Genomic DNA, 15,605 nt, shown 5'->3' with positions numbered 1-15,605 from the left:
ACTGAAGGTGCGTCCTGTGGGCGCAGATTCAGTTGGTAGCGGTACCAGCGCGGTCAGCTCTGTGTGGCGACCCCTGTAACTACGCCACTGCCTGGGACACTGCTCTGCTCCTGGCAACACTGTCCATATATGGACAGTGATGTCAGGTGCTTTCCAAGAGACGGAGTCCCAGAGCAGAACCACTACTAGCGCTCTGCCTGGGACTCCTTTTCTTCTCCTGACATCACTGTCCATGTATGGACAGTGATGCCGTGATGACTGCAGCGTCAGCACCCGGTGGCCGAGTGGGCCCCCCCCCCCCCCCAAGTGTAGTAGGCTTAGGCGTTTGCTGAGTGACGCCAGCCCTGCCTCTAGATCTACTACCTTTGTGATACTATTAAGCCCTACCAGAAGAAGGACTTGCCAATAAAAATTACAATACACTGCAATACATAAGTATTGCAATGTATTGTACTAGCGATCCAGTGACTTCTTGTTCAAGACACCTAGGGGGACTAAAAGTTTTTGGAAATGTACAAAAAGAAAACAAAACATTCCTATTTTTCCCTTAACAGGTTCCCGACCGCTGGCCGTAAATATACGGCCAGCGGTCAGGGTCTCTAAAGTCCGCCGTATAGACTATTTACGGCGGCACTTCAGAGACTGTGCACGCGCGATCGCGTGCACACAGCTCTGTGCCCTGGCTGTTGCTAACAGCCATGGGCACTGGGCAGAATGTCAGGGACCAATCTGATGGTCCCTGAACATGTGGTCGCTGTGAAAACCTATCACAGCGACCACATTTGTTTTATTTTGACTTTTCTGGCAGTAAATCTCCTGCCTCTTTTCTTCTCCTCAAACATTGTTTCAGTTTGAGGAGAAGAAGAGACTCGGGAGAATTGCTGCCAGAAGATTACAGTTACAGTTACACAAAAAATACAGTTACACTCTAAAACATTCTCTGTATAGATAGATTTCTATCTATCTATACAATCTATCTATCCATCTATCTTTTTTTCTATCTATCTACCTTTCTATCTTTTATTCTATTAGAATAGGCAGGTAGGGAGTATATAATTATATATATATCCACATATATATAATATATATAGCAATAGCGGTTTATTTTTTTGTTAGCGGTAGTGTAGATATATATAGCAGTTAGTTTGTGTGTTTTATATAAAAAAAATTTTTGTTTAGTTAGTGTTAGTGTTAGTTACGTTATGGCGAGGAAGTTGTTTAGCGCCGAGGAGGCATACGCCATGCTGTGGTCTGAGTCGGAGACCGCATCAGAGATGGCGTCCGAGATGGAACCTGTTTTAGGTAGTGACGATGACAGCGTCACTTCAGGTTCATCTTCAGGGGACGTTGTCCCTGATGCAGTTGAAACTGCAGAACTTGAAAGCGCAGGGCCGAGTAGCGCTGTAGCACGGGACAGCCTGGTCCCTTCAGTCCAGGCTCTTGTATGGGCACCTGCCCCATCTTTTGGGCCTAGAATCCACGCATTTACTGCCACTCCTGGCATAACCGTGGACAATACAAATTTTGTCCAAATGGATTACTTCCATTTATTTATAACGGACGACATCCTAAATCAGATTGTCCACGAAACAAATTTATATGCCACTCAATATATAAGGCAGAAACCTTCATCCACCCATGCCAGAGATTGGACGCCCACCAATTTGCTGGAATTAAAAAAAAATTGGGGGCTCACCCTAAATATGGGTATTGTCAAAAAGCCCTCCATTAGGTCTTACTGGTCAACAAGACCCGCCCAAGCCACCCCAGTATATTCTGCAGTAATGCCCAGGTCTCGTTATGAGACAATAATGAGGTTCCTCCACTTCAATGACAAAGCACAGGCCCCCCCAAGTACCGATGCAAACCGGGATCGGTTGTTCAAAATAAGACCGCTAATAAATTCCCTGAATAATTTATTTCTGCAACTTTACACCCCTGAGCAGAATGTAAGTGTGGACGAATCCCTCCTCAACTTTCATGGCAGACTTAGCTTTCGCCAATATCTACCTTCAAAAAGGGCAAGATATGGCGTTAAGCTCTACAAATTGTGTGAAAGCGGGTCAGGATATACCACCGCCTTCAGGATTTATGAAGGGCGGGACCGCACAATAAATGTTCCTGGATGCCCCCCTGATCTTTCCACCAGCAGTAAGATCGTGTGGGAGATCATGCAGCCTCTGCTTCACAAGGGGTACCACCTGTACTGTGATAATTTTTATTCCAGTGTGCCCCTGTTTAGGCATTTGCATGCTGCAAGGACTGGGGCATGTGGTACCATGCGCAAAAACAGAATTGGTTTTCCACAGCAATTAGTGGGGAAGCGCATGGTAAAGGGGGACTCCTGTGCTTATGCATCTGAAGAATTGCTGGCGGTCAAGTTCAGGGATCGCAAAGATGTGTATGTGCTAAGCACGATTCATACCGCAGGAACAGTGGCACCGAGGGAAAGGGGGGCAACATCGGACAAGCACAAACCAGTGAGCGTGTCCGAATATAACAAGTACATGGGGGGGGGTGGATTTAAGCGACCAGGTTTTACAGCCCTATTTAGTGAAGCGAAAAACAAAAACCTGGTACAAAAAAGTGGCCATTTATTTGTTACAGGTGGCAATCCACAACTCATTTGTGCTCTACAAAAAAAACAGAGGCAGAGACACATACCTGGATTTCCAGGAAAAAATTATTGAAGGCCTCATTTTTGATGTTCAGGACACCCGAGAATGCCCCCAGTCTGAGGATGTCACGCGACTGACTGAAAGACACTTCATCAGTCGGATTCCCCCAACACCAACCAGAAGCAACCCTCAGAAAAAGTGCCGCGTCTGCAGAAAAGACGGGCACCGCAAAGATTCCCGATATTTCTGTCCCTCATGTCCCTCACAACCAGGCCTGTGCATTGAGCCATGTTTTAAAAAATACCACACTGTTCTGAATTATTAGATTTTAGTTAATTCGTTGAAAATATATTTGCCCTACATTACGTTTTTATTTTTCCAATGATTTTACTCCAAGGGTAAAGGAGGGAATGGGTGGGGGGTGGATGTCATGTTTGCATATTCTCTAAAGTTCATCTGCTGGAGAGTTCCATTTGCATAAACCTGCAATTTCTTATTTTAGAAAACCCCAAAAAATAAATTCCCATTATACCCCTAGATGAATATTTTGGGATTTCTGCTTCAAGAGCAGATATTTTGGAAGTGTTATAGAAACTCTGTTGAGTTTTGTAAAACCAGCATTGAAAAAAAGCGATTTGTAAAATAAGCTTCTTCTATCGTCCGCCCTCCTACTTCTCTATGTGATAAATAAGACACACATATTTGGTATCCCCATGCTCAGGAGAATTGGACGAATGTGAAAGGAGATGAATTTTGGCCGTGGTCTATACTGTGTGTGAAAAATGCTAGCATAAACTGACGCATTTGCTAAAAAATTGCTAATTTTATTTTGATCCATCTTATTCAAGAAACTTTCAGAAGAAAACTGGACTGTCTAAAAATATGATAAACCCCTTGAAGAAAACCTTGTGGGGTCTACTTGCGTGAATGAAGTAATTTATGGGGTGATTCTAATCTTTCAGCAGCATTAGGCCCCCCAGAAAACAGTATGCGGCTATAAAATCAAGTGCAGAATTCCTGGACCGAAAAGGCCAAAAAGCCTCCTTTTATGCCAAGCCCTGGCACATGCCCGTGAATAAAGCACACATATTTGGTATCCCCATGCACAGGAGAAGTGGAAGAATGTGAAATGCGATGAATTTTGTCCGTGGTCCATTTTGTGTGTGAAAAAGCTAGCATAAACTGACGCATTTGTTAAAAAAAAAGGTAAATTTATTTTGTTCCATCTTATTCAAGAAACTTTCAGAAGAAAACTGGACTGTCTAAAAATATGATAAACCCCTTGAAGGAAACCTTGTGGGTTCTACTTGTGTGAATGAAGTCATTTATGGGGTGATTCTAATGTTTCAGCAGCATTACACCCCCCAGAAAACAGTATGCTGCTATAAAATCAAATGCAAAATTCCTGGACCGAAAAGCCTCCTTTTATGCCAAGCCCTGGCACATGCCCGCACAGTGAATAAGGCACACATATTTGGTATCCCCATGCACGGGAGAAGTGGAAGAATGTGAAAGGAGATTAATTTTGTCCGTGGTCTATACCGTGTGTGAAAAATACTAGCCTAAACTGACGCATTTGCTAAAAAATAGCTGATTTTATTTTCTTCCACCTTATTCAAGAAACTTTCAGAAGAAAACTGGACTTGCTAAAAATATGATAAACCCCTTGAAGGAAACCTTGTGGGGTCTACTTGCGTGAATGAAGTCATTTATGGGGTGTTTCTAATGTTTCAGCAGCATTACACCCCCCAGAAAACAGTATTCTGCTATAAAATCAAATGCAAAATTCCTGGACCGAAAAGGCCGAAAAGCCTCCTTTTATGCCAAGCCCTGGCACATGCCCGCACAGTGAATAAGGCACACATATTTGGTATCCCCATGCACGGGAGAAGTGGAAGAATGTGAAAGGAGATTAATTTTGTCCGTGGTCCATACCGTGTGTGAAAAATGCTAGCATAAACTGACGCAATTGCTAAATTCTTGCATTTTTTTCCAATTTTGCCCACTTTAGAGAAAAAAATAAAAATGATATATACTGACAAATGCCACTAAAACAAGCCCTATCTGTCCTTTAAAAAGAGTGTAAAATTCAAAGATGAACTTTATTCACCTGCTGAGTTATAGTCATCTAAAGAAGCGCATAGCAAAATTGTGAAATTTGCTCTGGTCATTTAGCTGTAAAACAGCCTAGTCCTTAACCGGTTAAAGTCATTAAAAAAAATAAACATAATTTGCTTCACCAAATCCAGGATGAACACTGTAAAAAAAATGACTCCAGAATTGTTTTTTTGGGCACTTTAGTTTCCAAAGAAAGAAACAAAAAGTTAAATTTACCTATAAAATCTGCAGCTCGCACCGCTCTTTCGACAAAAAAAAAATGTAGGGCTTTCATGAGCAAACCAAATCAATGAATTTTTTTTTTTTTAACAAATTGTTTCTTTGTAAAAGTAACATGTCGTTTTTACTGCATGGAAACCCCAATAAAATGAAGGAATTGGTTTGTTTTTTTCTCCATTTTATGGCTTATGTGACATATAAGCAACAATAAATGGCCTTTTGGAATCCGATTCTAGCGGTCATTTTTCTAAAGTTTTATTTTTCCCCCCTTAGGCCTCATGCACACGACCGTATTTTTTCCCACCCGTAAATACTGGCGTAAATACGGGTTCGGTGTGACACACGTATTCCACCCGTTTTGCACCAGTATTTACGAACCCGTGCCCGTAAATATGGGTCCGGTGTCACACGTATTCCACCCGTATTTACGAGCACGTTTTTGGCAGCAAAATAGCACTGCACTAATCGGCAGCCCCTTCTCTCTATCAGTCCAGGATAGAGAGAAGGGACAGCCTTTTCTGTAATAAAAGTTAAAGAAATTCATACTTACCCGGCCGTTGTCTTGGTGACGCGTCCCTCTCTTCACATCCAGCCCGACATCCCTGGATGACGCGGCAGTCCATGTGACCGCTGCAGCCTGTGATTGACCTGTGATTGGCTGCAGCGGTCACATGGCCTGAAACGTCATCCAGGACGTCGGCCCGGATGTCGAGAGGGACGCGTCACCAAGGCAACGGGCGGGAGAACGGGCTGGAGGAAGCAGGAAGTTGTCGGTAAGTATGAACGTCTTTTATTTTTATTTTTTACAGGTTTATACTGATCGGTAGTCACTGTCCAGGGTGCTGAAAGAGTTACTGCCGATCAGTTAACTCTTTCAGCTCCCTGGACAGTGACTATTTACTGACGTCGCTTAGCAACGCTGCCGTAATGACGGGTGCACACATGTAGCCACCCGTCATTACGAGAGCTCCATAGACTTCTATGGACTGTCCGTGCCATTATTACGGCCTGAAATAGGACATGTTCTATCTTTTTCAACGGCACGGGCACCTTCCCGTGAGAAAACGGGAAGGCACCCGTCGCCAATAGAAGTCTATGAGCCCGTTATTACGGGTCGTAATTACGACCCGTAATAACGGGAGTTTTTACGGTCGTGTGCATGAGGCCTTACTAAAACTCAATAAATGTAGAACTAATTGATTATGCTACCAAAAATATATAAAGTACCTGACCGAAGTTTATTACTTTGATTGCCATTCATACATACTTTTATTTCCAGGTTATCCTTTGCCTCCAGAAGTGTGTCTTCCATTTATATTAAAAGAGGTTAGTGTTATATAGCCTACTGTTACAAATTGTTATTTTCATTCAATTTTCATCACTGGCCACATAATCTATCTGGTCTTGGTGCTGCCTGGCTCTCATGCTGTACCCAGGTAACTGAATAGATTTACATTTTCTTGGAAAAAGTTCATTATTTTCGCAGTAGTGTCTGAAGGCTGCTAATCTCCTAATGTACATGTAGAATTCTTGAGCCAAACAAGTTAATGGAGGAATTAGCCATCTTTAGTTGTTTGACCGCAGAGAACAGTTTTTTCGTGGCCAGTGTTCAAGTCTTAATGTGTGTGTGTGTGTGTGTGTGTGTGTGTGTGTGTGTGTGTGTATGTATGTATGTATGTATGTATGTATGTATGTGCAAAGCCAGAGACGACGGCGCCACTAAAACCAGCCGCCGCCACCCCCCCTTCCTGCACTAATTGTACCTGCGTCTATAGGACGCAGATACAATTACATGCATAAGCGCTGAATGGCGGGGGAAAGTTCCGTGCCCAACCATTCAGCACCTTACGATGACGCTGATTGGAGGGAAGAATGACTTGCCCCGCCAATAAGCACCTTTCAACAATGCTAGCGGGGCTATGGCGTCATCGCACCACTTCCACTGTGCCCTGACCATGAGCACCTTTAAATGACACAAGCGGCGCTATGACGTGCCAACAGAGGTGCTAATATGAGAGCAGGCCTGCATTGACACAGGTCGGCGCGGGAACAGGATCAAGGTGAGCATGTTAAGTTTTTTTTCCACTTAAAAGTTTGAATGCCATTATCTACAGGGGGAGCCATATGTGGGGAACAATCTACAGGGGAGGCTATATGTGGGGCATTATACACAGGGGGAGCTATATGTGGGGCACTATATACAGGGGGAGCTATATGTGGGGCACTATATACAGGGGGAGCTATATGTGAGGCACTATCTACAGGGGGGCTCTAGCTATATGTAGTGCACTATCTACAGGGGGAGCTATATGTAGTGCACTATCTACAAGGGGGCTTGATGTAGTGCACTATCTACACGTGGGCTATATGTAAGCGCTATCTACAGGGTGGTTATATGTGGGGTGCTCTATGTGGGGCACATGTGTGGGACAGTGTATGGCTCTATCGTATTTAGTGCGTAGTGTGTGGCACCATGAGAATTTTATCTTAGTTTATAGGTGCAGAAATGTTTGAAAAATAAGACGCTGAATAGATCTGAGCGGCAAACTGCAGAAATGCCCTATGGTTGGGAGAAGTTGTCATAGAGGTGTGGACCAGTTGGAGAAGAATAGAGAAAAAAGAAAACTAGAATCTGAAAAGACGTCACCGGTGAGTCACTTAATGTAAATGTTTATTCTGCCTCTAATCAGTACTGATGGGTGGTATGATTTTTTTTTTTTTTGTGAAACCGCAACTCCCAGCATATCCTTACCATTGTTCGGGCCATTCTGGGAGCTGTAGTTTTACGCTGTACGAACCTATATGGCAGGGGTTGCACTAAATTGAGCTATATTTCTGCTGGTGCTGTATTTATGTACTGAGCTTTGTTCTGGTGCTGTATTTATGTACTGAGCTTGTTCTGGTGCTGTATATATGTACTGAGCTTGGTTCTGATGCTGTAATTATGTAGGATATATTTATAATAACAAAATTGCATATTTAATGGGAAGTTGTCTGGTTGTTTAACCCCTTTAACCTGCCATCATTCGGTAATACATGACCCGACAATATTTCTAAACATTACTCTGTATGGTTTTTTTCAGATGCAGCAAAATCTATAAAATCCACTTTTAAAACGGGGAACACTGTATGCTACTTACTCATTAAAGGGTCACAAGGCGGTGCCTCTATCCTAAAGAGTCACACAGTCCTGCCTCCAAACCCAACTTTCCATGCTTGATCAACATCCCCTGGCTGATATACATCACTACCGTTCTCCTCCAACTTTCTCGAATGCGCCATTGCCTTGTACTATTTGGGCACGCACCATGCAGTGAGGTGTACTCTGCCCACCTGCACCGCGCATGCCAGTACAAGGCAACGGCGCATCCGCAAGAGTTGGAGGAGGCTGCTAGTAATGTAGAACAGCCAGGGGGATGTCAATCAAAATCTGGGGGGCGCTATTTAAATTTTCACCCCAGGCAGCAGAAAAGCTAGAATCGGCCCCGTGTATGTGTTTATTATTTTCACTCCATATATGTGGATGTATACTCAATGTGCTCAATAAAAGACATGAACAGTACAACGGTTTGTATGTTAGTAGTTAGAATGGTTGTATTTGTCTAAATTGTGACTTAGGTTTGTATTACATTTAAGAAAATGTGGTCTGTTAATCTGTCTTGCAGGAAGATGAAGAATCCTCTCTTACAATGGATGAAAATGGTAACATTAGAGACGTCAAACAAAATGTCCTGCTTACTGCGGAACTAGATGTCGGCAACTCCATGACGTCCCTAGCAAAGAAAGGCATTGTGGCTTGTCATACAGTCTGGGAATGTTGTATTGATGATGCCTCAATTCTAGAAGCTGCTGAAGATGCAGAACTAGTCGATGCGGCAAATCTTCATCTGGGAGACTGGAGTGCGGAGGAAACAGATATACCAGATGAACTTTTATTAGAAGCAGTCGATGCACATCGCACATCTGAGGAAATATGACTATTTTCATCTAAGGTGTAACATAGATGGTTTTAAAGTGTTATATTTGTAAATATAGTGGGTCCAACTATGACACTGCTCAGGACATTTTTTTCCATTTGAAAAAGAGATGTCAATATAGAGGTGCAATTTTATACTGAAAAAAGTTATGTATTCTTTTGAGACGCTCCTGGACGTACTATTACGTCATGGCAGCTGTATCGTTCGCGCTCCATGACGGAATAGTACGTCTCGGGAGTAACGGCCGTTTCGGCCGCCCTCCCGACACATACAGGAGCTGTGACAGCTGCTGTCTTGTACAGCAGTTGCCACAGCTCCTACAGCGGGGACCGATCGCTGTGTCCCCGCTGATTAACCCCTTAAAAGCCGCGTTCTATAGAGATCGCGGCTTTTTAGGGGTTAAGCTGCCATCGCCGGCCTGCTACACGATAGCGGCCGGCGATGGTGACTATGGCAACCGGACACCAAACAGTGGCGTCCGGCTATGCCATAGACGGAAGCCTAGTGGATCCTGAAAACGTCAGGACCCACTATGCTTGCTGTCAGTGACTAGCTGACAGTTCTAATACACTGCACTACGCATGTAGTGCAGTGTATTAGAATAGCGATCAGGGCCTCCTGCCCTCAAGTCCCCTAGTGGGACAAAGTAATACAGTAAAAAAAAAGTTTAAAAAAGATGTGTAAAAATAAGAAAATAAAAGTTTAAAAAGTATTAAAAGTAAAAATCCCCCTTTTTACCTTATCAGTTATTTATTATTAATAAAAATATATAAACAAACAAATAAACTATACATAATTGGTATCGCCGCGTCCGTAACGACCTGAACTACAAAACTATTTCGTTATTTATCCCGCACGGTGAATGCCGTAAAAGAAAATAATAATTAACCGTACCACAATTGTTTGGTCACTTCACCTCCCAAAAAATGGAATAAAAAGACATCAAAAAGTCGCATGTACCGAAAAATGGTCCTGATCGAAACTACAGTTCGTTACGCAAAAAATAAGTCCTCGCACACTTTATTGATTGAAAAATAATAAGTTCTGGCGCTTAGAATAAGGTAACACAAAAAGTGAATGATTGTTTACAAAACATATTTTATTGTGCAAACGCCATAAGACATAAAAAAAAACTATAAACATCTGGTATCGCCGTAAGCGTATCGCCCCGCAGAATAAAGTGAATATGTCATTTATAGCGCACGGTGAACGCTGTAAAAAAAATAGAATTAAAAAACAATAGTAGAATTGCTGTTTTTTAGTCACCACGCCACCTAAAAATAGAATAAAAACTGATCAAAAAGCCGCATGCACCCCATGAAAACTACAATGGATTCCTCAAGGGGTCTAGTTTCCAAATTGGGGTAACTTTTGGGGGGTTTCCAATGTTTTGGCACCACAAGACCTCTTCAAACCGGACATGGTGCCTAATAAAAAAGAGGCCTCAAAATCCACTAGGTGCTCCTTTGCTTCGGAGGCCGGTTCTTCAGTCCATTACCGCACTAGGGCCACATGTGGGATATTTCCCAAAACTGCAGAATCTGGGCAATACGTATTAAGTTGCGTTTCTCTGATAAATCCAATTGTGTTGTAAAAAAAATGGAATAAAGAGGATTTTCTGACAAAAAAAAAATGTAAACTTCACCTCTACTTTGCTCTAAATTTCTGTGAAACACCTAAAGGGTTCATAAACTTTCTACATGCTGTTGTGAATACTTTGAGGGGTCTAGTTTCTAAAATGGGGTGTTTGATAGGGGTTTCTAATATATGGGCCCCTCAAAGCAACTTCAGAACTGAACTGGAACCTAAAAAAATAAATAAATGAGGCAATACTTTGCTTCTTACATTATACTTATAATGAGCCGTGCCCACCCCGAGATGACCCCAGTTTTGACCGTTTGTATAAACGGAGACCCCTATTAGACCGTTTCAGAGCCCGGTTTTCCCAAGCATACACCCCCGAGACGTGTATTTCTATTGATGAGTCCCTGGTACATTTTAAAGGGAGGGTTCAATTCCGCGAGTACCTGCCGGGTAAGAGGGCAAGGTATGGCGTGAAGATGTCTAAGCTGTGCGAGAGTGCATCAGGGTATACCTACAGATTTAGGATATATGAAGGAAACGCCACCCCCAAACCAGACTGCATCCTGGACTACAATAGGTTCATGGGAGGGATGGACTTGTCAGATCAAATCCTGAAGCCCTACAGCGCCATGCGGTGTGGTATAAGAAGCTGGCCGGGCACATCATACAGATGGCTTTGTACAATGCGTACGTGCTACATCGATGTGCAGGCCAGACGGGAACTTTCCTGGAATTTCAAGAGGTGATTATCAAGAACCTAATATTTAGGGACCAAGAAGGGGGGCACCTAGTACTTCTGGAAGCGAGGCCACACGCATCGTACCAGGGCGGCAACACTTTCCAGGAGAAGTTCCCCAAACTGGCAAGAAGGGAAAAAGTCAAAAGAGGTGCAAAGTCTGTTTATAAGAGGGCGATAAGGGATGACACAATATATCAATGTGGCTCGTGTCCCGAATAACCAGAGCTCTGTATGAAAGAGTGTTTTAAAATTTATCATACATCCGTTGGTTTATAATTTACCCCAATTTTACTTACCCTGATGCACTCCGCACAGCTTATCCCCCTCATCTTTCCCTTCTGAGCCCTGCCATGTGCCCAGGCAGCTGATAACAGCCACATGTAGGGTATTGCCATACCCGGGAGAACACACATTACAGTTTATGGGGTGTAGGTCTCCGGTCAAAATGCTCACTACACCTCTAGATGAATGCCTTAAGGGTGTAGTTTTTAAAACGGGGTCACTTCTTGCAGGTTTCAACTGTACTGGTACCTCAGGTGCTTCTGCATACATGACTTCGCACTAGAAAATTAAATTATATTCTAAGAAAAAAGAGGCCTCAAAATGCACTAGGTGCTTCTTTGCTTCTAGGGCTTGTGTTTTATTCCACGAGCGCAGTAGAGCCACATGTGGGACATTTCTAAAAACTGCAGAATCTGGGCAATACATATTTAGTAGTGTTTCTCTGGTAAAACCTTCTGTGTTACAGAAAAAAAAAAATGAATAAAATTGAAATTCAGCAAGAAAAATGAAATTTGCAAATTTCACCTCCACTTTGCTTTAATTCCTGTGAAATGCCTGAAGGGTTAAAAAAACTTTCTAAATGCTGTTTTGAATACTTTGAGGGGTCTAGTTTTTAAAATGGGGTGTTTTATCAGGGTTTATCATACATAGGCCCCACAAAGCCACTTCAGAACTCAAGAGGTACCTTAAAAAAAAAGGCATTTGAAATTTTCTTAAAAATATGAGAAATTGCTGTTTATGTTCTAAGCCTTGTAACGTCCAAGAAAAATAAAATAATGTTCAAAAAACGATGCCAATCTAAAGTAGACATATGGGAAATGTGAACTAGTAACTATTTTGGGTGGTATAACCGTCTGTTTTACAAGCAGATGCATTTAAATTCTGAAAAATGCTATTTTTTCTAAATTTTCTCAAAATTTTGCAATTTTTCACAAATAAAGACTGAATATATCGACCAAATTTTACCACGAACATGAAGCCCAATGTGTCACGAGAAAACAATCTCAGAATCGCTTGGATAGGTTTAAGCATTCCGACGTTATTACCACATAAAGTGAAATATGTCAGATTTCAAAAATGGGCTCTGAGCCTTAAGGCCAAAACTAGGCTGCGTCCCTAAGGGGTTAAAAGGCTCTCTGGGGAAAAAAGATGGCAATAAAAAATGTGAAAGCCTACAAAGTATGTGTTCCATTAATCTTTAGAATAAAAAAAACTCATCAGGATAGAAGTAATGTTGAAACCAAATTCTATATGTAACGAGATCCAAGAAAAGAAGACCAAAGAGGTAAAAAGGTGCAGGTTAATGTCTGAGGGTAATAACTGAGAAGCATGACATATATACATCAAGGAAATGTAGTATAGGACAGTAGTTATGGAAAAGCCTCTAATATTTTTTATTTTTTTTAGGAAATATTTCTATGTATAACAGGATGGTGTGCTTCATTTTACACAAATATTGTAACATAGCACCTTTTGTGAAGGTGCAAAATAATGTTTCGGGTAGTGGAAGAGGCTGTTGCACGCTGCCATGTGTGATCAAACACTTTGCAAAATTACCTAGAAGCAGTAATGCAACAAAGCAGAATTGATTTAAAAAAATAAATAAAAAGTGGTGCAAAGTTCATGTTAGCAGCTGTATATATATGGTTGTTTTTCTTTTCCTCTCTATTTTAATGCATTTTTTTTTTATATGGCCATAAAATCTTCCCCTGACTTGGCCAGTATTGTGACATGCAAGGTGAATAGGTAGTAAAGATTTAAGCACTGTGTCTCTTCATGTGGCAGCATTTAGCTCTTCCAACTTCTTGATGGAACCTTGTATTATACTTCCTAGACTATATACTGAATGGTATCGGGGCAGCAGTCTGTGGCACAATGAAGTGTCCTTTATAAGGGTGGCATGTGTTCGTCATTTTGAATGACACATCAATGCGTTACAATGTAAACACTAGCATCAGGCAAGTTGTCCCCAAAATGGGTGTTGCCTGAAAAGCACACATAGTAGGCTGCACCTGGATCTGATACTGGCTAAACTGTGCTTGAAACTGCTTTGGCAAATTTGCGGCCACAGTAGTAAAAAAAAAAAAGACGACCAATTGTTCACTGAATAAATGTGACTGCTGTGATTGTTACTCAATAATTGGAACTGTGCCGATTGTCTGCAAGAAAGTTGCGACCATGGCATTCGTTGTGCAAAATTTGAGACCATGGTGATACTCTTCTGGCTACTAGGTAGTTGTCAACAAATTTACTAGAAGCCGCTGTGGGCTTTAACTTCACTATACATGTCATTTTCAGAGCGAGTTTCTGGCTATGCATTCAGTGGTTTCCCTCTGTGACTTCTCTAAAGTAGAGTCTCTGGAAGTTCTTTGTTGTAGAGCATCCGTCTGCTCCATTTTATTTTTTGCAGGAATAGTTCTATAGTCCTAGTGCTGCTGTTCTAAAGATTTGCTGTACTCACCGGATGAGTTCCTGGTTGTACCGATGTGATCATATCAACATCGAAAGAATGATAAGGCTACAGAACTCCCTCCAGTGTATTGCTTTCAGGAAACAATCAGAACATGTATTGTTCTTTCACCCATTACTTTCATAGCGGAAGTTTCTTTCCTTCCAGGCCTGTCCGTCCTCTCATGGGATCTGGAGATTCCTTCTTGATATTTTGAGGATGGGTTAAACACAAGACTCCCATCCCTCCAAATCACTTCGTAGTGATATGGATGATTGACCCTCCCCCCCCCCCCTCTTTATCTGACTGACCACATTTTCTCTGGTCGCCAGCTGCCAAAAATACAGGACAGTAATAGACTGTAAAGTTATAGATCAAGTCAAAAGCATAGAACCATGTTCTGGAGAGGCAGACCATATAGATCAGTTCTCTCTTACCATCCACAGTGACTCACCTTATTGTGGTCATCTGACTTACACTAATGAATTAGCTGCGCAGCAGTTGCCCCAGCTACTGCTTAATAGCTGGGAGATGACCAGCATGTAGGGATAGACCTGCTGCTCTAAACAGGAACTACCCCATCCTCCTTAGTCTGTAGAAAGATTATTTGATTTTTTTAGAGGGTATTTTACTGCATATCTATACACACATTTTTTTCCATGCCATTAATAGTGATCTCAATATATACATATATAAATCTCATAAAGGGTGGGAATGTAGGTGGTGCTGTCATGTCCTCGTGGAGAACCGATTACCAGTAAGCATAATTCTGATATTTCCCTTACGTCCATGACCGCACCAGGAAGGTTAAACTAGATCACTCTAAGGTTGGACAACTGTCTAAAGCACTATCCTTCCAAAGCATAACTGCTCATTAGACTATAGATCAAGTCTATAGTGCCTACAAAAGGTATTGTGCGAGCACCATGTAGCTGCCTTACAGATCTGATCTATGGAGGCATTGGCTCTCTCTGACCATGAGGTAGCAATTGCTCTTGTAGAGTGGGCTCCAAAACCAGAAGGGCATTCTACCCCCACCGAGAAATAAGCTAAAACTATATGGTCCTCACCATCCACCTAGCAACCGTTCTTTTGGTAACTTTTTGTTCCCTGTTAGTGCCCTGAAATTGCACAATTAAGAGGATTATCTGTATTGCCTAATGACTTCCACATACTTAATCAGGGACCTCCTAACATCCAGCATGTTGCATTTTTCCTCCTCTTCATTTCTAGGGTATTGGCACAAATAGGGTAAGGTAGTCTTCTGAAAATGCAGGAAGTCTGAGACTACCCCGGGAAGAAAGGCTGATCTGGTCTTATTATCCAAAATCCAGGGGGTGATCACACAATCCAACGTCAAATAGCGTGCTAAGAGCAGATATCTGTACCTTAATAGTACTGGTCTTACTATAGGAAGTCTAAAATTACTGGAATTGCTGGCCTCTTGAGGATGTCCATAGGTTTTTCAACAAATTTAAGAAATGTCCTCCAATTTCTTAGGTATACGGTATATCTGAAGTCCCTTTCTTCCTACTAGCTAGCAGGGTAAATGTTACCTGATGATAGAGCCATTTGCAACCTAAGACCTACCTCTCAAGTTCCATTCTGTGTGATGAAGT

General features: G+C 42.1%; 1 protein-coding gene across 6 annotated transcripts in view; it reads left to right on the top strand.

The window, feature by feature from the left end:
* Positions 1-10,565, top strand: part of PRIMPOL (primase and DNA directed polymerase) — a 76,371-nt gene extending 65,806 nt beyond the window's left edge. For 3 of the 6 annotated variants that reach the window (XM_075860194.1, XM_075860196.1, XM_075860193.1), the window contains 2 exons: positions 6,235-6,281; positions 8,621-10,565. In XM_075860194.1, the coding sequence (XP_075716309.1) occupies positions 6,235-6,281; positions 8,621-8,932 (359 nt within the window). In that variant the 3' untranslated portion in view covers positions 8,933-10,565. The remainder of the gene's footprint in view (positions 1-6,234; positions 6,282-8,620) is intronic. The other 3 variants (XM_075860198.1, XM_075860195.1, XM_075860197.1) reach the window with 3 other exon arrangements.
* The last annotated feature ends 5,040 nt before the right edge of the window (positions 10,566-15,605 follow it).

Source organism: Rhinoderma darwinii, chromosome 1 (assembly GCF_050947455.1).
Source record: "Rhinoderma darwinii isolate aRhiDar2 chromosome 1, aRhiDar2.hap1, whole genome shotgun sequence".
NCBI classification, from domain to species: Eukaryota; Metazoa; Chordata; class Amphibia; order Anura; family Rhinodermatidae; genus Rhinoderma; species Rhinoderma darwinii.
The sequence above is the reverse complement of the archived record's forward strand: the minus strand, read 5'-3'. Positions and strand labels throughout refer to the sequence as shown.